This window comes from Bombina bombina, chromosome 2 (genome assembly GCF_027579735.1).
Source record: "Bombina bombina isolate aBomBom1 chromosome 2, aBomBom1.pri, whole genome shotgun sequence".
NCBI classification, from domain to species: Eukaryota; Metazoa; Chordata; class Amphibia; order Anura; family Bombinatoridae; genus Bombina; species Bombina bombina.
Window position 1 is genome coordinate 279,909,094 of NC_069500.1, and position 24,466 is coordinate 279,933,559.

Genomic DNA, 24,466 nt, shown 5'->3' on the forward strand with positions numbered 1-24,466 from the left:
AAGAGAGGGGGGGAGAGAGAGAGCGCAAAAGAGAGGGGGAGAGAGCGCAAAAGAGAGGGGGAGAGAGCGCAAAAGAGAGGGGGGAGAGCGCAAAAGAGAGGGGGGGAGAGAGAGCAAAAGAGAGGGGGGAGAGAGAGAGAGCAAAATAGAGGGGGGGAGAGAGAGCAAAAGAGAGGGGGGGGAGAGAGAGCAAAAGAGAGGGGGGGAGAGAGAGCAAAAGAGAGGGGGGAGAGAGAGCAAAAGAGAGGGGGGAGAGAGAGCAAAAGAGAGGGGGGAGAGAGAGAGCAAAAGAGAGGGGGGAGAGAGAGAGCAAAAGAGAGGGGGGGAGAGAGAGCAAAAGAGAGGGGGGGAGAGAGAGCAAAAGAGAGGGGGGGAGAGAGAGCAAAAGAGAGGGGGGGAGAGAGAGCAAAAGAGAGGGGGGAGAGAGAGCAAAAGAGAGGGGGGGAGAGAGAGCAAAAGAGAGGGGGAGAGAGAGAGCAAAAGAGAGGGGGAGAGAGAGAGCAAAAGAGAGGGGGAGAAAGAGAGAGAGAGCGAGCAAGGGGTGGGACCGCTGTACTGCAAAAAATGGCCCGTGTGAACGGGCTTTAGGACTAGTTATTAGTGATACGTCTCACAGTCCAGTCTTACTTTGTTTTAAAGGTCGATTTATTTTCTCTTTAGCAAACAAGCTACATATAATATTAGAAAACAGTATCTATATGAGACTACAATAATTCTCTATCTATACATGATATACTTACAGGCTCGTGTCAGCGCTGTAGTGGGGTACGTACATTTTAATATGTTCCCATAAATTACTTATAAGCAGCTGATCGAATCCACCTTAAGAGAACCGCCGCGCAAGAGCCAGAGGTGGGGCTACATGCTAATGCATGAGACTGTGATACAGGAACTGCTGGCAATATTGTCGTGTGTCTCTACACTGACACGGCTTCCCTAGTTTGCCAGTAACAATACGATAGGTTTGGCCAGTGTCACATGATGCTTGTGACGTGTATCTCGGGAAGTATCAGCTGGATGTAAAAAGAAAGAGGCTATACGGCGTGTAAAGTGGGGAATCCTGGAGGCTCGGTGTGGTGACAAGTGCCCGTTTTTTGTGGGAGGTGCGGGGTTCTAAACGTTATCCTTGGAGACCGTACTGTGCCTTGGCTAAGTCGTCACAGGCTATTCGCACCGACAGTTATATCATCATGATCAAAGCAATCCTGATATTTAATAATCACGGGAAGCCCAGGCTATGCAAGTTCTACCAGCATTATGTGAGTGCTTGCACAATAATAAGCGACATATTGCATTCTAGAACATCTGCTGTGTGATAAGTGATGTCATTTTCAGGTTAATGAATGAGGTCTCAGCCATACATATGTGAACGTATTCACAAAGAGTATGTGCTTTTAAACTGCTTTGCAATTTATTTATATTATCTTATTTATTTTGTTTTCTTTGCATCCTTTGTTGAAAAGGACTCCTAGGTAGGCTCAATGGCTGCTGATTGGTGGCTGCACATATATGCCTCATGTATTGGCTCACTTAAAACGCTCTGCTAGCTCCCAGTAATGCATTATAGTTTATTTGCCTAAGGATACCAATTGAATAAAACAAACTAGATAATATAAGTAAATTGGTTAGTTCTTTAAAATTATATTCTCTATCTGCATCATGAAAGAAAAATGTTGGGCGTCATGTCCCTTTATTTTGCATACAGTATATATGAATGTACTACCTAGCCAGCTCCTTAAAATGTAGTTTTTCTGATGTTTGTGTAATTTATTTATACAGCATTTCCTATTGTATATTTATTTTACACTATCTCTTAAAGTTAGAGGGGAACATTTTGATCAAGACAATACCACCCTTTATTAGGCAGTCATGGAAGTGATGCATTTACTTTAATATATCATTTCTACAACAGCATTATCAACATAAATGTCTTTTTATTTATTTATTGGATTGCTTATTTTTTAGAATATGAAAGTGCAAAGTTGTCTAATTTACATGTCCCAGTCCTGCCTTATGAGACTTATTTCTTTTTTGTCTACAAGTAGCCTTGGCTGGTTGGTAAGTTGGATGCTGTATGGTCCAAAATATCCTACTGCTTTTTAGAAGTAGAAGTTCCAAAGATGCTTTGTGTCATGATAGAGCCTGAATTACTAGACATGTGCAGAACTCTTCAGTGATTATTCATGTTACCAAATGGCTTGTTATTCTATCTGTTAGAAATAAAGTCTTTGGGAATGTGTTGTTTTTTTTTTTCTATTGCACAATGTCTCAGGTGATTAAACATTTTGATGTATTGACTGAGTTTACGTTTAGAAAAAGATAAAGCTACTTTAGGTGCAGGGGCTGCAAAACAGCTTGTTTTCGGTTTCTTTTTTTAATTTTGAAGAACGAGCAAGTACTGTAATTGAAAAGCAATTAAACGAAGAATACCTAATGATGACCCTACCATTGTTTAACTGAACTTAATTTCTGTCCCCCATGTATCCTCTCTCTTATAATTGCACTAAACCACAGGTTTTCAAAGCTGTCCTCGGCCTCCCTAACAGGCCAAATTGTTAGGATTACCTTGGCTGAGAGCAGGTAAAATAACCATGTTTACTAATCATCTGATAATTTCACCTGCCTAGTTCAGATGTCCTCAAAATCTGGCCTGTTAGGGAGGCCTGGGGACAGGTTTGAAAACCAGTGCCCTAAACTGACCTCATTATTTCGTATCTTGATTGAAAAAAAAAAATAATGGGACACTTCCTATGAAGAGTGCCATTTAATTTATGTAACACAGTCATTCTAATGTGAATGATTGCGGACATAAAACAGTCACTTCAGTACCAATAATTAGTTGTAACCTTCTGGACTGTAACAAACCAGAAATCAAGTAACTATTGAATCAGAAAAAGCTAGTATATGCTTTGGGTCCTGTTTGTTTTGTTTAAATAATTATATCTAAAGACTAACGCACATTTTTAATACAAGTTTTTTCTTTAAACATGAGAAATTTAACACTATCACACACTACTGCTTTTTATTTACATAACAAAAGTTACATATAAAGGGACAGTAAACAGTTTGTAATTATAAGAGATTTCTCTTGTGTTGATATTGAATAACGTATCAGCCAATTTAAAAATTTTAAATCAAATTCACATCCTTTTAACTACAATTGTTTTTCAATAGTCAAAATCCACAAACTGTTAGTATACAGTAATTTGGTCAAATATTATACCAATGTTAGTATAAAATGTATTGTTTTGCAGTTGAAATCAGCTAAGCCAACTAGGGATGATATGTAGCTGGGTTAGCCTTGATACGTCAGCAGGGTGCATTTCAAGTTGTTTGAATTAGAAAATCCTCAATTTCAGAGCACAATTAAATGAGCAGATGGTAAAATAACTGAGGAAAATATATTGTGTCATTACACAGAAATAAACATTTTATATAAAAACCTCAAAATATTTACTGTCCCTCTTAATCTTTAGATTTTAATAATGTGGTCAGCAGTCTATTGACCAAACGTGTTAAAATTAGGTACTGTTTATGTATTTTACAATATTAAACAATCCAAGATAAAATGTTAAGATCTAATGCTTCTGTGGCGTTTTTCTCCCTTTTTATTTAAAAGTTAGTTCTGAAAGATATAGTACAGTATAACACACTTTAAATGGACAGTGTACTGGAAAATTGTTTTCTCATTATACCTGATTCAGAGTTTAAAATGTACGGGAAATTGTTCCTGTCAGTTTATTCACGTATATGAAATAGCTATATCTGATAACTGAAACTACAACCCAATACAATAGGTTGATGTTATTTGGAGAGAATACCTCATTATCTTATTTATCTGTCTAATTATTTACACAAAGTCCTCCTTATCTTCTTCATTACTTTTCACTTAAAGGCCAATACTTATAGCCTGATATTCAAAACCTCTTTGCTCAGGTGAGATATTCTAAGAAGTCTCATCGGTACGGTGAGGCCCTTTAAAGAAAAATCGAGAAACACAAATTTTATCTTGACAAATCTTTATGTTGCTATGTAGTGTTTATGTGAAACAGACTCTTACATTACAAGGTAAAAAAAAAAATCCAAAAGATTTTGCGTGATTTCTCATGTCGGCAAAGTTTTGAACATCAGGCTATTAGAAAGAACAATGGGAACTTAACATTTTAGTACCTCTCGGTCACAGCCTCCTACTGGGAGCATGATTGTAACTAAGCCTTCTTTTTACATGGTTGTTTTTTTTTTTTTTCTAAGCAGAATTTAAGTTTTGAAATGTTCAGTATATATAGAGATATAATAGGCAAAAATCAAAATGTGCAATTTCTTAAATAGGTAAAATGGAAAATTTGGGAACACGTTAAAATATTAGCATACACTGTCCCTTTAATCATTTCTCAGACTGACTTTACATATTGGGAGGCTGCCCAGAGTAACTTAGCAATGGTTTGTGCCTAGCTGCTGATTCTCACATGACCCAGTATAATGTGATTTAGTACTGGGACCCAGTAACAAAGGAAGTGTAGCTGTGTGAGCTGAATGTGAACTCATCACAACAGATGTGAAAAGATGATCCTGCTAGCATTGCAAGGGCCAGTGCACAGCAGAAACAAGATTCTGCTTTTATCTTCTGTTCATAGAAATGTAGATCACCTGATGAAAGCAAACTTTGCCTGTGCATATTGTAATTATAGGCTAAGTGCACATATAGTAATTATCATGCTAGATTAGAAGGGTAACCGCCTACAAGCAGATATTTATATGTTGGTAAATAGATATTTCAAGGGACATGAAAAACTGAGATTGTGAAGTTTTTTTAATTATGCAAAATTGATATATTCCTAATTTTACCCCCTTTCTGTAATTTAATTCAGAGAAGATAAAGCACCCACTGCTGACTTTACAAGCCTGACCCTGCTACATATATGTCTCTATGTGGCCTCAGGTGATAAGATACTGCAAAACAATGTAATTATTGCTAACGTAATGAAAGCTGCTAGCCTGGTCTATTCCGTCTGGATTGGCCTTTTCGAATAATGCAAGTGGGGGAGTTTGCCTATTAAACTTAAAGGGACACTGTAACCAAAATTTTTATTTCGTGATTCAGATTGAGCATGAAATTTTAAGCAACTTTCTAATTTACTCCTATTATCAAATTTTCTTCATTCTCTTGGTATCTTTATTTGAAATGCAAGAATGTAAGTTTAGATGCCGGCCCATTTTTGGTGAACAACCTGGGTTGTCCTTGCTGATTGGTGGATACATTCATTCTGCTGTTCAGAGTACTGAAACCAAAAAAAAGCTTAGATGCCTTCTTTTTCAAATAATGATAGCAAGAGAACGAAGAAAAATTGAAAATAGGAGTAAATTAGAAAGTTGCTTAAAATTGCATGCTCTGTCTGAATTACAAAATAAAAAATTTGGGTTCAGTGTCCCTTTAATAATTGCAATAAACAATGGGTTTATTTAGAAAGTTTCCACACTTGGCTGACAATTACATTTAATGCAAGGCTGCAGTCAAAAAAACACAATCTATAAGCCGACTTTTTTTTTTTTTTTTTTTGCAAGGCTCTGGTTTTGGCAACATTTATCTACAAAACCGTAATGCTTTAGTGTCATGACAAGGCAATATATAATTTTGTTTTACATATGAAATGTTATGGTTTTACTCTTATTAATAATAACACATTATTTCCCTTGTATTTCTGGGTGCTGTATATTGCGACAAGCAGATTAGTATTCTGCAGAAGTTTTATTCTCTCATAGTTTTTACTCAGAAATATATTTATCTTTTTTTTTACATACTTTTTATTGTATATCTAAATGGCCTGCGCATTTATTTTACAGGCGATCATTGCTGTAATTGTGGTATTTTTTTTTTATAGAGTGAAGATATCCAGCAGCAGATCATAAGAGAAACATTCCACTTAGTATCCAAAAGAGATGAGAATGTTTGCAATTTTTTAGAAGGGGGCTTGTAAGTATAATCTAAGTCTGAATGCCATCAGATATATGCTATTATAACAGTGCACTGCACTGTAAAGTAAAAAAAAAAAAGCAAATCTGTACAGTTAAAAATTGTGCTCTTATGTTTATAACAGCTGAATCTATTGTTTTGTTTTTTTTGTTTGTTTTGTTTTTTTAGATTAATAGGCGGGTCTGATAACAAACTTATCTATCGGCATTATGCAACTTTGTATTTTGTCTTTTGCGTGGATTCTTCAGAAAGTGAACTTGGCATCTTGGATCTCATTCAAGTAAGTTCTTTATGTTTAAAATATCCTTCTGCATCACCTAGTAATTGTTGGATCATCTATAAATGGGCTTATGGAAGTTATTGATCATCTACCGGATCATGCATGTGACACCAGAACCGATATCGAAAAATTATACAAGCGCCTGGCATGATGTTCTTGTATTGAGGGAAATAAACCTTTCTGTCTTATTGAAACAGAGTTATAGGAGTTATCAGCCACTGAGCAGTCTGTACCTCACACTAATGAGCTTTATCTTATATAACCTTTTAACGCCGTTACGGCGTTGTATTCCGTTTAAATTTTTCTGGGATTTAACATCAATGGACGGAATACAACGTCCTAACCGGGTGGCTCATAGGGACGCCCCCCTAATGCAAACCCATCATTGAAATCTCGTGATCACTTGCACGATCGCGAGATTTCAAATTGTTTACATCGGAACAGTTGTTCCGATGTAGACACTTTAAGCCCGGCAGGAAAGGGTTAAAAACATTTGAAACCGCTTGGCAACTAATTTTCGTACAAAAAGCACAGAATGCTTGCAACAATGAATCATCCTAAATAGATCTTCTATTAAAGGTATATTAAACACTAAATACATTTTTATAAGCATAGAATTGAGGCTATTGAGTGTGTCACCATGTTTAAATCCAGCTTTCACTGCATTCTAGTGCTGTCTTTGCACATTTTCAGCAACTCTCTTCTAGATTTCTGTGAATATCCTAGTTTCTAAAATGGTGGCTCCCATAATTAGAATGAGGTGCAATAAATCTATTTAGTGTTTGATATCCCTTTAAATACACCTGTTTATTTTTTCATTTACTTACTTTTCCATGTAATAAGATACTCCCAAACTTGTATATGCTTTGACACCAGCAACAAAACCGCTATAGGGGTTCCAGTCTTCAAAAGAGGAATCTAATATCCAGTGCTATGGACTTATTTCTTTTAAAAATAAATATGGACAGGAATGTGATAAATGTTGTATTACTGTTTCCTGACCTACCGAAATAGGACCAGTGCTGTGAAGTAGTTTCTGCTGTTATGACAATCACATGTACGCTTGGGTGACATTGGAAAATAGAAGATGACCCTTTTCCATTAAGGAGTCTAGTATCATATATATATTGTGAGAAATAAAGAGGGGCTACCCCACTACATGACTTCTCACTTTCTTTGTTTTATGAGGAAGGAGTAACCTCCTGGCCGTTATAAGGGATATCCTTGGTGCCTAGTCGTGCCTTACCATTGTAATAACCTGCAGAGGTTTATATCTCTTGAAAAAAAAATCACTTCTTTCCTAAAAGGGTTATCTTACCCTATTGGTTTAATCATGTAAACAATATGTGCTCTGTAATACTCCCTTATATATATGTATTAGACATGGAAACTGAGCAATGGCTCATATACATCACATGGGTAGATCTAAAGCTGGAAGTCCCTGTGAGCTGCTTCCTATAGAAAGGAATGAAGCTCTTTTAAATGCAGAATGGTCTGGTAGTGCAAGGTTAACATGGGAACACCTGACCCCAAGCCTCAGTGTGAAGCATGTTTTAATGTTCTATTGTGAAATTTGAGGTCACTTCCTCTGCATACAATTGTTTTATATAAATCATTGAGAATTGCAGGTGTAAAGTTTTTATGAGTACTGTAAAGCGCTTCAGACAATGGGCCAGATTACAAGTGGAGTTCTATTTAACGCTCCCACTCAAACGTTAACTCCTCTAGCAGTAAGCTTTATGTACCCATATACTGTATAGTGAATCACAACAAAGCCCTTAATGTAAAAAAAAAAAAACTAGTGTATAATATGTATGGATGCACTTAACAAAAGAGGATAATTATGGTGAAATCAATGTACAGATAGAGTAAAAGCACAACATAGTTTTATTTATGCAATTTATTTCTGCTACCTGCTAATATACTGATGGGTACTTACAAGGTTAAATCGAAGTGTGCATATAGTGTATAAAAACATAATGTCCCAAGTGTTATCCTACACTCCAGATCATGCCGTTTAGGTTACATCAGGTGGCGGCTCCAAAGTTGTTTGGTCTTCCACTTAGTTCTGATCATACTATTTGGGCTCTTGCCATTAGATGAAAAAACTGCTGCGCACAAACTAGCTCTACTTCTTTCATTTACTGCACCGTAGACTGAGGTTTTCATCCTTCCTTATATAGGGCACCATTCATGCTACATACTGCAATTGAACAATATTAATTGATATTCAAAATGCATAAGAAAGTTGTGTGTCTTTATATTGAACTTCTGATAATCGATGCACCAGTTTTCCCACTTTGGACATTTAGTTTTTATGCACTATTTGTACACTCTGTTTTTAACCTTTGTGAGAACCTGACAGTATATTAGCAGATAGCGGAAATAAAATGTATACGTTGAATCTGTGTTGCGCTTTTTCTTTCTGTATATTTACTTGTTCTCTGTGGATGCGCATTGGAATCCCATTACTGAAGAAGCAGAAGCATATTCTTAGCGTACTTACTACGGTGTGGTTTATTATACTCAAGAGGATACATTAACTGACACCAGAGGACATTCCAGACTGTAAACTGTTGGGATTATGAGGGAGGTACTGTTGTATTTTGTTTTACCATTACAAAGTGTTCAAAGAAGACAAACTGATTAGTATGGTTTTATTTATGTATTGATTTATATACACTTATTGTTTATTTGATATTTAGTGGCCTATATCCGTTGTTAAGGCTAGCGCTGATTTTCTTTTTTAAGCTTATGACGAACTCATAATGAGCCAAAATGGCCCGTGTCATGTAAGAACAGAAACTGGGGGAAAAAACTCTGTCCTTAAGGGGTATAGTGCAATAATAAAATGCTTTTATTACAAATGTTTTAAGTTTCTTTAAACTATTAAGGCTGTGACACACTGCAAGTGGAGCGGTGCGCAGCGTGTAGATGCAGCTGTGCGCACTCAGAGATGAAATAATTGAACTTCAGAAGCGATGCGAAGCAGTGTGTCACAGCCTTTAAGCCTGTGACACACAGAGTGGCACAGCGTGATGATGTGGCTGTGTGCACACAGTGTGTCCTGCTTTTTCATCTCTGTGTGCGCTCAGCTGCGTCAGGTTGCGCAGCTGAGCACTCAGAGTTGAAATATTTGAACTTCAGAAGCGATGTGGCGCGAAGCGGCTGCTTCGACTCGCATCGCTTGCAGTGTATCACAGCCTTTAGGCTAACACTGCAGAGCAGTTCAACTGCCACTTGTCCATCTTTCACTAGTCTACCGCCAGCATAATGAGCAGCATAAAGACAAACTGGTGGCAATTACTTGTCACCACTATAGGGGGCGCCACAAAGTGAACTATAGACCGTGGAGCAGAAAACCCCAGAATAACACTTAATGATAATGGTATTGTATATTATGATGATATAGGTCACGTAATAATTAGATGCATGTAATATGTTATAACTGGTCAGTCCATGAAGTAAAATAACAATCAGTGATTGCAATATTGTATACTACAATGGTAAAAATCACATAAAAATTAAATGCATATAATATGCTAAGACTTATCAGTCCAGGGATAGAACAGTCTTTGATAGTGGGATTCCAGTCAGGTTTGTTGATCTCTTGATCCCTGAATCCCGGCAGCTCCTTCCCAGAAAATAGTCAAAACGAAATCTGTGATGTTAAAACAAAACAAAGAAGGGCGCCTCCTAGTGTGATATAGTATTGGCTGTTTGCTTTACAAATAACAGATGGAGATATACTCACAAGCGTGGCAGCACTCACTCGTGCTAAGTAACACAGACTGGGATCTCTCAGTGTCTCAGGCTCTCAAACACCTCTCTCAGCGGCGTAGTCTCCCAGCAGGAAAGAACAGGCTCTCAGTCAAGTGATATATACAACTCACTTTAAATAAAAACAAAGTTAAAACACAGTGTACAAGGAGTATTCACTATGTAGTTAAAATGTGCAACTAGTTTCTCAGCTTAGCACGCCGTTTCTTCAGGCATCTCTAATGTGCAGCATAGCTTGTGCTGTAGCATTTACACCTGCACCTACTCAAGCACACAAGAAAAGCAAACCAGGGTGTGGTCTTGAGTAAAGCTATGTGTGACGTGAATGGAGCCGAGAATATCACCAGCAATCACACTTTGACTGAATTCTTCTCTTTTTAGTGATGTGTTGGGATCATTTGATAGGAGGCTGCAATGTGCCAGTGGAACAATAACAAAGGCCCGGGTTCTGTATCTTTGCTTGCTGCACAGTATGGTGCAGATCTCTTATAGTGAAAGGGATAGACAGCTTGCAGTTTTACCCCTTGACATTGAAGCAGTAGAGCTGGATATACTTTACTTTAAGTAGGATGTTTTAAATAAATTGGAGTTAATTATACTGTTTAAATGCTGTTTAGAAGGAAACAATTGATCTTACCTTTATATCTTTTTACATGACTGAACAAATAAAATATTCATGGAATTATAGAGTAGCATGAAATATTTAAGCAGGGCTGACCTGGATAGTTTTATATTCTCCCTGATCTTTCTTTGTGCAACACATTCAACACCCAGCACTTCCACTTTTTTATCCCAGAACTTGTTTGTATAAATATTTTAAATTTCAAGTCTAGCTAAGGTTTATAGAACTCTTGTTCAGCTATTAAATATCTGGTAGTTCACATTTTTTGATTGAATTCATCTTTAGAGCTAAAAGTAATAAATTGTGGATAAATTAAAAAGAACATTAAACTAAGTACAGCACCTTACGGTAATTTCATAAAGAGTATTGTGAAATCATTTCATAGGGAAATAAGCACATTACTACGCTGTTTCTTCTGGAGTTTGAACAGCAGGTGGCACCACAACTCTTTTAGTAACATTAATTCTTATAAATCAGATTTGCAAATATAAGTTTGATGTTTGCAGTTCTTGCATATAGCAGTTATCTGCCTACCAATAAGGCCATATCATTTGGCACACTGGCTTTAGGCTATCGTCATACTGCTTTGTTTCTTAATTATTTTTCTTATGGAGACATGCTATAAATCTGCATTTAAGCTTTAAAGGAATAGAAAGGTCAAAATTGAAATATACTTCCAATAGTGAAAAATGCATCTAGTAACAGTTATTACTGATTTTCAGAGGCATAAGCACATATGCTGTGAACGCCTTGCAAAAGTATTCAAACGCCACACATTCTCAAAATGTCAACAGTGGCTTGTGTGACACAAATGAATGCAATATACACCACTGCCGGATCTGTTAGTGGGTAGGTGCCCTCACTGCAAATGTGCGTATGCTGCTGAAAAATAGTAATAATTTTTTTATTAGAAGCATTTTGCTAATCAACATATATTGCGAAAATGCTTCTATTCAGAATTGCAATGCACCCATGCACAGTTTAAATTTTGACATTTCTATCCCTTTAACTGTTGCTATACATCATGGATTTAAAACAAAATTTTATATAAATGTTTCTTAAAAAATATACACAAAAAAAGATACCATGGGCACTAGAGAGATTTTTTTTTTTTTAGAAAATTGTCACCAATCTGGTTGCTTTCGCTAAAAATAGGCAATCCATGGATCCTCTGCACTCCTCTTTTTAAAGGGACGTTCCAGCCAACATTAGAATCCACAGATGCATTTCAGTTTTGATAAGAAACATTTTTATATTATAGATGAATTAGCAGAAATGCTTCTACTTAAAGCTGTAGCTGTTTAAAAAGTGTATTTAAAGGGGCAGTAAACTTAAAAAATGTTACATAACTCTGCGTATAGTGCAAAATGATGTAACATTATCTTAGTGACAGCTTTAAAAAATCAAAAGATTTTAGATCCTAATGTTAAACTTACCTTGTTTCCTCTCCAAGGATCAGGTCTTCCTTTCAAAAGAGGTTTGCGGTCGCGCTGTCTAATCAAATCGCCCGATTGCGCTATTGAACTAAATGTAGCTCACTGTGGTCTGGTAGCGGGAGCAAGCTATATTTAGTTCAACAGCAAACCCGCCAACCACTAAGACCTGATCAGAAGAGCCTGGAGAGGAAATGAGGTAAGTTTAACATTGGGGGGCTAAAATCTCTCAAATCTTTTGATTTTTAAAGCCAACACTAAGATAATGTTACATAATTCTGCTCGGTGTGCAGAATTATGTAACATTATTTTTTAAGTTTACTGTCCCTTTAAGTATGCTCCGTGCACAAGAATTTTAAACACAGCACTTGCTTAGAGACCCTTAGGTGCTTGTACCATCTGAGAATGACTCAATTTGTTAATTGTTGATACAAGTCCCACTGGTGCTCTATGCAGCTGCAGTATTATATATATATATATATATATATATATATATATATATATATATATATATATATATATATATATATATATATAGTGCGATACGATAGCCAAAGTGTATATATAAGTCTGATTGGGTGATTAAGCTGCAAATATCCTCCAGAACCCTGCTTTATCAGGGTGTAGACTGTCCCTTTTAACTGTGCTACGTTAGAAGAACGCTGCAGTAATCGGTTTGCAGCTTAAGCTCTACCGGATTCTGGTGTTCCTATACACAGACTATACTTTGCTACTGGGTAGTCTATGAGTAAAGCTTGAGCTCTACCGGATTCTGGTGTTCCTACACACAGACTATACTTTGCTACTGGGTAGTCTATGAGTAAAGCTTAAGCTAAACCGGATTGTGGTGTTCCTACACACAGGCTATACTTTGCTACTGGGTAGTCTATGAGTAAAGCTTGAGCTCTACCGGATTCTGGTGTTCCTACACACAGACTATACTTTGCTACTGGGTAGTCTATGAGTAAAGCTTAAGCTCTACCGGATTCTGGTGTTCCTATACACAGACTATACTTTGCTACTGGGTAGTCTATGAGTAAAGCTTAAGCTCTACCAGATTCTGGTGTTCCTATACACAGACTATACTTTGCTACTGGGTAGTCTATGAGTAAAGCTTAAGCTGAAACACATCATATCTATTTTAAAGGTACATAAAACCCCCTTTTCTTTCTTGATTCAGATTGAGCATTTCATTTTACAAAAGTTTCTAGTTTATTCTTTTTATGAAATGTGCTTTGTTCTCGTGGGGCTCTTTGTCTAGGTAGGTAGCATGCTTATGTCTGGAGCACTATGTTGCAGCAGTTCTGCCATCTAGTGCTTGAACATTGTTAAAAGCATTATTGGAAAGCTGCTTCCATATAGGGCTCCAGACATGTGCACACTCTTGGTCCTTCTTTTTTTTTTTTTTTTTTTTTTTTAATATTTATTTATTGTTTTCTCTTTAACAACAACATAACATCACAGAAAATCAATAACAATAGCACCTTGAAAAATATATCATACATTGGATTTCCATACAAAAACAAGTTCAAGTATATGCAAGAGTCCAAACTCCCGTAATAGCTTTACCTTATATATATATATATATATATATATATATATATATATATATATATATATATATATATATATATATAAGAAATCACCATATATACCTAACCAACTGGATAGGATACTCTTTAGTAGGCAAAAAAAAAACTAATACAGTTCTCGAGTTCCAACTCCTTTCCTAATCCTTCCTTAGGAAAATATATGCATCAACAGATAAATAGCCATGAAAAAACACAAGAAAATAACGAAACGAAACAAGACAAACACAAAAAAAAACAAAAAACCCCCACAAATTATAATATATATTTCCCCTCTCCTCTCCCCCGCACCTCCGCCTCCGCTATCCCTGATGAAATTCCCCACAAAGCTATACTATCCATTCATATGGGAAAATATTCAATAGTGTAAGTTTCGCAAAACTCACTGATGATAGAAAAGGAGAAAGGATCAATTTTTGGAACGTATTTGGGTAAGATAAAATTACAGGAGACCATCTCCAAAGAAATTTATTAATACTATTTTCGGAAGCATCATGGAGATGGTGTGATTTAAAGAGGATTTGATCTTGAAGTATTTTAAAAACCGTGGCTAATCCTGGTACATATCTAGCTTTCCAGTTTTTAAGTATGCCATATCTAACAGCCAGAATTATTGTATTTAGACTATTTATTGTACTACTATTGAAAGCATCTTTTTCGCGGGTATAAAAAAATAATATCCTCCGCAGATAGTCCTATTGTAACTTTGTATAATTTATTAAACCAGAAGATAATTTTCAGCCACAATTGTCTAACTTTAGAGCATGACCAAAACATATGCAGTGTATCTGCTCTAATGTGTGCACAACGTGGGCATATATTAGCCGAGGCGGGATAAAACTTAGCTAGTTTCCATGGAGAGGGATAGAAATTATTAACTAGTTTCATATGTGATTCATTCCAAGCTACCAGGGTTTTACATTTGCGTAATGACTCAAAGCTCTGTTTAATTGTTCCATGATCAACCGCAGGAATTAGGGGAGACCAAGATTTACAGATATTGTCAAATATAAGCAAGCTCTGCTTATTCAGCATAATGTCATACATCAGAGAGATCGAAGAGTCCCCTGATGTGAATTTTTGTATACAAGGCTTAATCTCCACCCAGGCTAAGAAAGAGGGAGCATGCCAATTTTGCTCTGAGATGAAATGACGAATTTGAAAAAAGGCAAATTAACTAGATCTAGATAATCCAAATTTACTGAAAATAGCTTCCGCCGATAACATTTGATAGTTTTCATCAAGAAGTTGTTTTACATGGCATAACCCTTTTTCGGCCCAGTCTTTAAAGACTTTCTGATATAAACCTGGAAGAAAACTTGGATTCTTTAAAATCGGCAGAAATTCAGAGACGGAGTGATCTAACTCTAAAATTCCACAAAATTTTTGCCAGGCGTGAACTATATTTTTGATAGAGTTAAGACAGCTCACATTCTGCGGTAGTTTCTGAACTTGTACATGTAGGATAGCTTTTAGAGAAAACGGGGCAATTAGATAAGATTCTATTTCTTCCGATGCTACTATATTAGCTCCGGTGAGCCAATCTATCGCTGTTTTGGCCATTGCAGCCAGATTATACAATTGAAAATTAGGAAGAGCAAGTCCTGCTGCTCCAGTACTTTGCATTAATCTTGCAAGCGCGATTCGAGGCTTTTTTTTATTCCAAATGAATTTGGAAAAAAGGGCATTAATTAATTTCAGATCCTTATTTACTATAAATAGAGGAAGATTCTGTAAAGGATACAGCAAGCGAGGAAAGATGATAGATTTAATTAGGTTAACTCGTGCTATCAAAGATAATGGAAACGCCGTCCAAAGTTGCAAATCGGCTTGAATCTTTTGAAATAGAGGCCCGAAATTATCTTTGTACCAGAAAGTAGGGTTTTTATGTAAGACTAAACCTAAATATTTAATAGCATTGACGCGTTTAAAGGGAACCTTGGAAGCTACTATCTCTGTGTTATTAAAACACAATAATTTGCTTTTTTCAAGATTTATCTTGTACCTAGAAAAGGAGCTAAAGCTTTTCAAAATTTTTAAAACAGTCGGTATAGCCTGTTGCAAGTTGACTAAAAAGACCAACACATCATCCGCGTATAACAATGTTTTAAGGTACTGTGTACCAAATGGAATTCCACATAATGCTTCTCTAAATCGTATTGCTAGTGGTTCCAAAGCAATATTGAAAAGAACAGGGGACATGGGACACCCCTGCCTAGTGCCTCTCTGTAATATTATTTTAGGAGATAATGAGCCATTAATAAGTAAGAAGGAAATTGGATTATGATACAACCTATTGATAAAATATACAAACTCTCCATTAAACCCAAACTGTTCTAATACCCTAAATAGATATTCCCAAACAATAGAATCAAATGCTTTGACAGCATCCAGGGAAAGAATAGCCAGATCTTGCCATAAAGTTTTTTTATTACCCTGGTCAGCATTCCAAGCGTAATCTAGAACATTAATTAATTTACGAATATTTTTTTGTTGGGTTTCTATTAGTCATAAAACCAGTTTGATCTGGATGTATAATTTTATGTATACAACTAGACACTCTCTAAGCAATGATAGACATTAATAGTTTGTCATCTATATTTAGAACAGAGATTGGTCTATAGGAGGCCGGATCTTCAGCATTTCTATCTTTCTTTAGGATAAGTGAGATATTTGCAGCTGAGAAGTAATTTGAGATAGGATTCTGTGTGCAAAAATAAAAATTAAAAAGTTTTTCTAACGTAGACAGAATATCTTCACCTAAGCATCTATAAAATTCAGCAGGGAATCCATCAGGTCCTGCCGCCTTATTCAACTTTAAATTATCTATGGCTTTTCTAATTTCTTCCGATGAAATTGGAGCATTTATTACTAATAGATCCTCAGCCGAAAGTTTGGGTATCTTTATCATATTCAGAAAACTATCTTGATTCGTAATATCAGATTTCACTGTGGAATAAAGTTGTTGGTAATACGCGTAAAACGCTTCTAGAATGTCTTTAGTTTCCGTAGACCTACCTCTATCTGTTTGAATGGCGAGGATCAGATTCTTCTTTTTTCTGGCTTTAGTAAGTCTGGCCAAATATTTGGCCGGACAACCATGGACACCTCTAAAATAAAGATTTATTTTGGCTTCTTCCTCTACGAGTTTTTGTTTAAGAAGAAAATCTCTTTCCTTTCTCATGTCTCTATTTTCCCCAATTGGCAGCCGTACGGTTTAAACAAAACTTTCTATACGCATTTCTAACTTGATTTGTAATTTGAATTTCTCGTGCTCTCCTCTTTTTTTTTTTTTTTCCTATACTTACGAACAACTGAATCTCTCCCCATAATACTGCCTTATACGCCTCCCAAAAAATTTCCGGTTTGTCAAAATAGTGTATGTTCTCAGTGTAATATCGCTGCCAAGATGCTTTCAAGTAGCAAACAAATTTGGGATTAGTATATAGATAACTGGGGAAAACAAATCTAGCTGTTTTAATCCTTTCCTTATTACCTAAGGGAAAAAATAGGGAGATAATAGCATGATCTGATACTATGATATCGTGAATCTCAATCTCTAATTCCTGTATAGATAATATTTCAGAGATTAAAAAAAAAATCAATTCTAGAAAAGGTTGCATGTGATTTCGACTCACATGTGAATAACAGCTTATCCGGGTTTTTTAATCGCCAAATGTCTACTAATTTTAGACTGGTATACAATCGTTTTAAAAATTTTGCATTTCTATCATAGTCTGGTCTATTTTTCTTGGAAAGTCTGTCCAAAACTGGACAGAGTGTAGCATTAAAATCTCCCCCGAGTATTAAATTCTCAGTAGACAATGGAAATAATTTCAATTTTATTTTTTCCCAGAAATCTCTGGAGAAGTTATTGGGGGCGTATACATTACATATCACTAGCTTTATATTATTTAGTTGGATTTGCAACAGAATATATCTAGCTGCTGGGTCTATGTCTACTTTGACTATCTTGTAATTTAACTCTTTATGTAGCAAAATAGCTAGGCCGCATTTTCTGGTTCGCCCAGCAGTAGAAATAACTTCACCTACCCACTTTGTCCTCAGTTTTGCTGCTTCTTGCTCATTAAGATGGGTCTCTTGCAGGAGAACCATATCAGGATTATGCTTCGCAAGTGTTTTAATAACGAGTTTACGCTTAATGGGGGAAGTTATTCCCCCTATATTCCATGATAATATTCTAATTCCCTCACCCATCTGTCCACAAAAATTCAGCAGAGATTAGGACAGGAGGCCTTTCCGGAGAATAAACCCGAAATACAGCACAGGGACGGGGAATACAGGGGGGGCGGGAGAGATCGAAGAGAAAAAAAAAAAAAAAAGACCACAAAAAGATATCCCGAATAGGGCCACATAACATATATTCAAAATCGCTAATACTAACTAATATAGACGACATAATATCCCTATAAACACAGACTGGCCAGGGTTTGACCTATTTACTCTATCTTATCAGCTGACGTACACAGTAAGGAAAGCTATATGGTCCCCAGGTATGTTTTGACTTCTGAGACATCTTCAAAAGAACGTCTGGTGCCTTGATCTTCAACAATAATTCGTACAGGATAGATCATCCGTGCTTTTAACCCCTTATTTATTAATTGTGTACAGTATGGGGCCATTGATCTTCTTTTAGAGGAGGTCTCAGAAGAAAAGTCCTGGAACATTAATATCCTGGAATTATCAAATAACAGGGGGTCAGCTGCTTTAAATAACCTCAAAAGTTCCAATTTATCTTGGTATTTTAAACATTTGAACAGACAAACTCTATTTTTTAAGGCTCCATCTGGAGAGGTTTTTCTAGGACCCAGTCTATGTGCCCGTTCAATCATAAGTGGTAAAAGATGGGAGGACATCCCTAGTGCCAGGGGTAAAGTAGTGGAAGCGAATTTTAGCAGATCTTCATATTCTAAAACTTCCGGGAGACCAACTAATCTGATATTGTTGTGCCTGGAGCGATCTTCAAGATCCTCCAGGCGCAGCTGCATGTTTTTGATTTTGGTCTCCTGTTTCTGTGTTGTCTCAGTAAGTGTATGAGTTTGATCTTCTACATCCGAGATTCTAGTCTCTGCCTCTGCTAGTCTGGCTGAAAATTGTCTCACTTCAGATGACAGTGTACCTAGGTCAGTAGAAATTGAGCCTAATTCTTTTTTAATAACTTCAAATTGAGGAGAAAATATAGCTGAAATTTTGGATATGAGTTCTTGCAGGTCAAGAGAACTCTTGCTAGTCTCAATTGAACTATCAAGACTGGTATCAGATATTTTATTATTTTTTTTTTTTTCTTTCATTTTCGCAGGCATTATGGGTGAATTAGCTTTCACCTGAGTGATATATTTTTCCATAAAAAAAAAGTGCATTAATTAAAAAAAGAAAAGCCTGAAGGCCAGAAGAATCTGGCTAAACACACGTGAATCTATACAACCTGTGTATATCTAAATACAACTATATGGGGCACACCCCTTTACCCTCCCCGCTCCTAAAAAAAAATATATGTGTGATATATATGTGCCAAAAAAGAAAAAAGAAGGCCTGCGAAACACCAAGAACACCTGGCCAGTCAAGAGTATACTCTCATACTTCTATCCCTCTAATCCTTTTTAGCAAAGTATTTAAGATAGGAATACAAAAAACAAACAAACAGCTTTTCACTACCTAATGATATTTTCTAACACGGAAATAATGTCTTACAATATAATTCAGGGGTCTATTTTGTATCAAAGTTAATTGGATGGCACTTAACTAGAGCCTCCCTAAACCAATTTCAGAATGTATAGATGAGTTAACTAGTATTACCAACCACCTTGCACCTATACAAAAAAAATTTTTATAGCGCAGAGTTACACATACAATTATATATAACTTCCTCTGTGTATATATATATATATATATATCTTACAGAAAAGGACACCCTATTGTGGCCACACACTAATCAAAATATTACTTAACATTGACTTCACATATCCTAGCTAACAGTGTCTTCTTACTCTTCAACATTCATAGAGACAGGCATATATAAAGTCTCTAGGCAGGGGAAAACTCCACACTTGACGTTAAAGTCTATAAGTAATTTTAGGCCGACTACGCCCAAAGAGATCCTCCTGAGATTAACTTTGATTGGGAGTCTGTATCATCCAGGGAGACAAACAGGAGAAAAAAAAAAAAAAGCCTCAGCCTCGAATTTTACTTTCTTTAACCGGCAGAAGCCATTTCTATAAAGAGCTTACTCTATTGATAATGCGAGGCAAAACAAGGCTAGAGGGGCTACCAAAAAGCTCCAGGTGTAAAACTGTGTCTACAAACGATTTGCTGATCTGAGAAAATGCTTCTTAAGATGCAAAAATAAAGTCACATAATGTCTTTCCTCAAAGGCAAGCTTGCAAATCACAAAGTTCAGCGTCTATAAGACAGAGGTGCACAAAGATTTATAATTGCACTCACATAGATCTCCTTGGTTGCGTGGTATTGGGATCTGGAAACCACCCCCAGATAGCTGCCTTCAAGCTTTCAGCTGTAACACTCGTTCTCCTTCTGAGGCTAGAGGTCTCCTTTACTCTTGCGCGTCTGTAGCGCTTTGATGTATCAAGCCTGGTGTATCAGAATGTGTATCAGAATGTATCAAGCCTGGTGTATCAGAAAGCCCAAGTTCACTCCAGATGGGATCGCAGGATATATCTTGTATAGTAGTAGGTTTCACCCTTGTTAGGACACTGGGAAATTGTTCGCAGCTATAGCGAGATTGCGGCTCTGTCACCTGAGCCTGTATTATAGCACCGGGGGGGGTGACTGCGAGGGTCTAGGTAGAATAGCCCGTCTCTCTAGGGTGCAGTCCGCATCAACAACGAGAGCAACCGCAGGTGGGATTAGCTGACAGAGGCTGGCTGAGCTCCACTCTACACGCCGACTTTCTGCGTGTGCTCTACTCAGCACAGCTCCTCCCACTGGAAACACTCCCCCTCCTTGGTCCTTCTTATGCTTTTTAACAAATGATACCAAAAGAACAAAGCAGATTTGATAATAGATGTAAATTACAAACTTTTTTAAAAAATTGCTCTACCTGAATATCTGGTGGTATGGTTGTAAAATCTGCTATTCTTATGTTTCTGTGAAAAAATCTTAACATTCCATTATTACACTTGCTTTAATTCATTAGTGTCATTTTATCACTACCGACCTTGCAAGTCTGTGTTTCATACCCACAGATGGGTTAAACACATAAACGTACCACTTGGAAGCCGCAGAGAACAGCTGGGCCCTTGCAGGCATGGCTGGCGAGCTAATTGGGAGCATCAGCCTCACAACCCTTCCAATCACCGGCTTTGCCTCTTGTCTGCAGCTCTTGAGCAGGCCATTTAACTATGTGTTTAACCCCATTTGCCAGGCTTTTTCCAGGTTTGCTAGTGCTAAAATGAATTTTGCACTACATTGGTCTTTTAACATTTGTTTGCAAAAATGCAGCCAGTATTTGTGCGGATCCCTATTTCTTTGTATGTATTTGTTTTAGTGGTAATTGGTTATATAAGCTCTGTGTAGAGCATAGATTTTCCTTCTGTCCAGTTTGCCTTTCATGGTTTCTTTATTTATTGTATTTATTTATTGTACTATATAGAGCTGCAGAATCTGGTGATGTCCTATAAAAAGGATAAGAATAATAAAAGTAATACTTGCTTCACTAGAATATAACTTGTCTGACTTGTTGAGTTTTATTCAGAAGTTAGGCACCCACAACATAGTGTTGTGCTTGGGGTACACTTAGACCATTTGCAAGCATTCCAAAAAAATGTTGGAGGAAAACCACAGCTCTAATTTGAGCTGTTTTTCGTTATTACTAGATTTTACATTTGATTGCTGTCCTTGTTTATCCTTAGGATGTATGTTATATCTAAGTAACACTGAGAGTGGAAGACAATAACTCCCTCCCTGTGTTCTGTCTTCCCTATTTAAATATTTGGCAACATTTCTGAGCCTAGAGAATATTGTTCTGGAATTAATTTCAGTTTACAGAAATATTTTCCACTAACATTAGAATTAATTCAAAGGTTCATCCATCTTATTGTAGCATGAACAAAACTCTGATGGGCAGTAGTACAGAATATGACTAACATGCCAACATAGTTTCATGTGTGTGATTTTTTTTTTCCTTTCTTTAAAAGGTAAATCTGGTTTAAAAAAATAAAATAATAAAGATGGGTGGGAAAAAAAGTTCTTTAAAACTCACTGCTATTAGCATGTCCAGTGAGACAGATAAGATACACAAGTTGCACTGTAAGAATGACCTCTTCCACTAATCGTGGTCTTGGTGTGTCACCATTTGGATTGGTTACTCTAAACATACAATCAAATCTCTGTTGGCTGTGGCCAATCACACCACAGAAGGGGGCAGCACTAATGTAGGTTTAGCCCTAAAAAACAATTTGCTCATTCAAGACTCACAGTTATTGTGACTTTGGTCTTATACATGTTTTATTATTTTATATATACTTTTTAATAATGACATGCTAAAAAAAAAAAGTGGAGCTTAGCCAGATTGCTTTAAACGTTTTATTATAACAACCATTGGTGTACTGTGTATGAAATGAACCTTTGTTTTAGGAACAGGTGACCAAATCAAGACATACACATACAGTAAGTGATAAATAAAGACGTGTTGTGTACAGAAATTAAAATACTGTTACATGAGTTGTGTAGAAGAAAAACATACAAAAAGTGCAAAACAATATTACACAAAGCAGGTTGCTTCTTTTTCAACTCAGCCACAAGTCTCTATTTCTTTTCTTTCTGCCCTATTAAACTCTTTACCCCATCCCTTCACACAAGCACCATTTTCAGAACATTTTTCTAGCCGCCAGGATGTATTTATTGTATTCGTGGTACCCCCTACTAATCCTGGCTACCCTATATTGTGAGCACCCGGTAAACACAAAATGGCTTGTAGCTCCCGCATCATGTGATCGAAATGCAAACTGTCCCAGAATGTGGGCCTGAACAAGAGCTTTAAAATGATGTCAACCACTTGAAGCCAGGCCCTTTGCTGTTAGTTACCGGACCTAAACTTGCTAAGCTAAATGTTGTGCCTGGGAAATCTACCTTCCTGGCAGGATCTTTCACTGTATATAAACCCTGTATCTTGACCATTAAAGTGTTCCTCTCTACTACACTAAGCCTTGTCTGGTGTTTGTATGGGAGGGGGAAGAGCTTCTTCATTACAGAGCTTAATCACTGCATATAGTGTTATTAGTAGAGTAGCCTGGTCCCTGTAGCCCTCTGGTGGTACTTGGAGAATGAAGAAAAGCACAGCAGGGCAAATCTGACCCTCAACTCGGGGTGCAATTCACTAGGTCCCTCTACAAATATATACAACTATTACTTTACAATACTAAGCTTCTCTAAGATTCCTATACAGATATCTTTTGTGGACTCCTAAACTTTCTGGTATTGGGTCTCTGAACTTCAAAGACTGCTCCAGGACTTTCTCTTTCTGTCTGTGTGGTCTAAGGTCCCCTCAGGATTTTCAAAGACTGCTGGGCTCCCAAAGTTCCACTCTGCACTTTCCAGAATGGCTTCCCCTCCACAATTTCACTCTCAACAGCCTTCAGAACAGCTGCCTCTCCTTTGGTTTGACCTGTCCAACCCAGAATGTGCCTTTTGGGGTTGTAGAGAATTCTCACAAGATTGTGAGACAACTGTCAATTTACATGTAAATGTATATAAGCATCCCTAATGTGACTTCCTTTCTGGTATATGAAGGTACATAAATAAATTAAATACAGGTATACCCCGCTCATACAGCGGGTTAGGGACCGGAGCCCCGCTGTAAAGTGAAAACCGCCTTGAAGTGAAACAAGGCAGTTTTAGCTTTCTTTTCACTTGTCAGTGTGTTTAAAAACTTGAAAACATGTTTGAACTAACATATATTAGAGGTGCAATAATGCTACGTTTAATTTAACACTAGCACGGCACAGTATTCAATAAATACTGTACCTGTAAAATAGTGACAATTACTCTAGTAAAATTTGCCAGACTATAACACTGAGAAACAGATTGCACTGTAATGCTGTAAACAGAGTGAACTAAGCATAACAAAATGGTGCCAGTCACACTTCTCGCAATCTCACGATGATTACAGCACTGTTTCAAAATCCTTGGAGGTTGAACTTCAGCTCCACAAAGCGCTATATTAGCGAAGCGCTGTAAAGTGAGGTATACCTGTACTTTGTTTCATAAATGGCAAATCCTTTCTTACATGCTGTTATTGCTTTTTGCTTTACAGGGACAGTCAAGTCCAAACATTTTTTTTCATGATTTAAATAGGGCATGCAATTTTAAACAACTTCCCAATTTACTTTTTATCACCAATTTTGCTTTGTTCTCTTGGTATTCTTAGTTGAAAGCTAAACCTAGGAGGTTCATATGCTAATTTCTTAGACCTTGAAGACTGCCTCTAATCTGAATACATTTTGACCACTAGAGGGCATTAGTTCACATGTTTCATATAGATAACATTGAGCTCATGCACGTAAAGTGACCTAGGAGTGAGCACTGATTGGCTAAACTGCATGTCTGTCAAAAGAACTGAAATAAGGAGGCAGTCAGCAGAAGCTTAGATACAAGATAATTACAAAGGTAAAACGTGTATTATTATAACTGTGTTGGTTATGCAAAACTGGGTAATGGGTAATAAAGGGATTATCTTTCTTTTTAAACAACAAAAATTCTGGTGTTGACTGTCCCTTTTAAATTGATAATTTCAAAGCAAAAAGGATATTGTTA

The 24,466-nt window shown here is 36.8% G+C and overlaps 1 protein-coding gene across 1 annotated transcript in view; it reads left to right on the forward strand.

Moving 5' to 3' along the window:
- Positions 1-974: 974 nt before the first annotated feature.
- AP3S1 (adaptor related protein complex 3 subunit sigma 1) overlaps positions 975-24,466 on the forward strand; it is a 212,387-nt gene continuing 188,895 nt past the window's right edge. Inside the window, exons 1-3 of the mRNA XM_053701575.1 lie at positions 975-1,259; positions 5,880-5,971; positions 6,140-6,251. Of these exons, the coding sequence (XP_053557550.1) occupies positions 1,191-1,259; positions 5,880-5,971; positions 6,140-6,251 (273 nt within the window). The 5' untranslated portion in view covers positions 975-1,190. The remainder of the gene's footprint in view (positions 1,260-5,879; positions 5,972-6,139; positions 6,252-24,466) is intronic.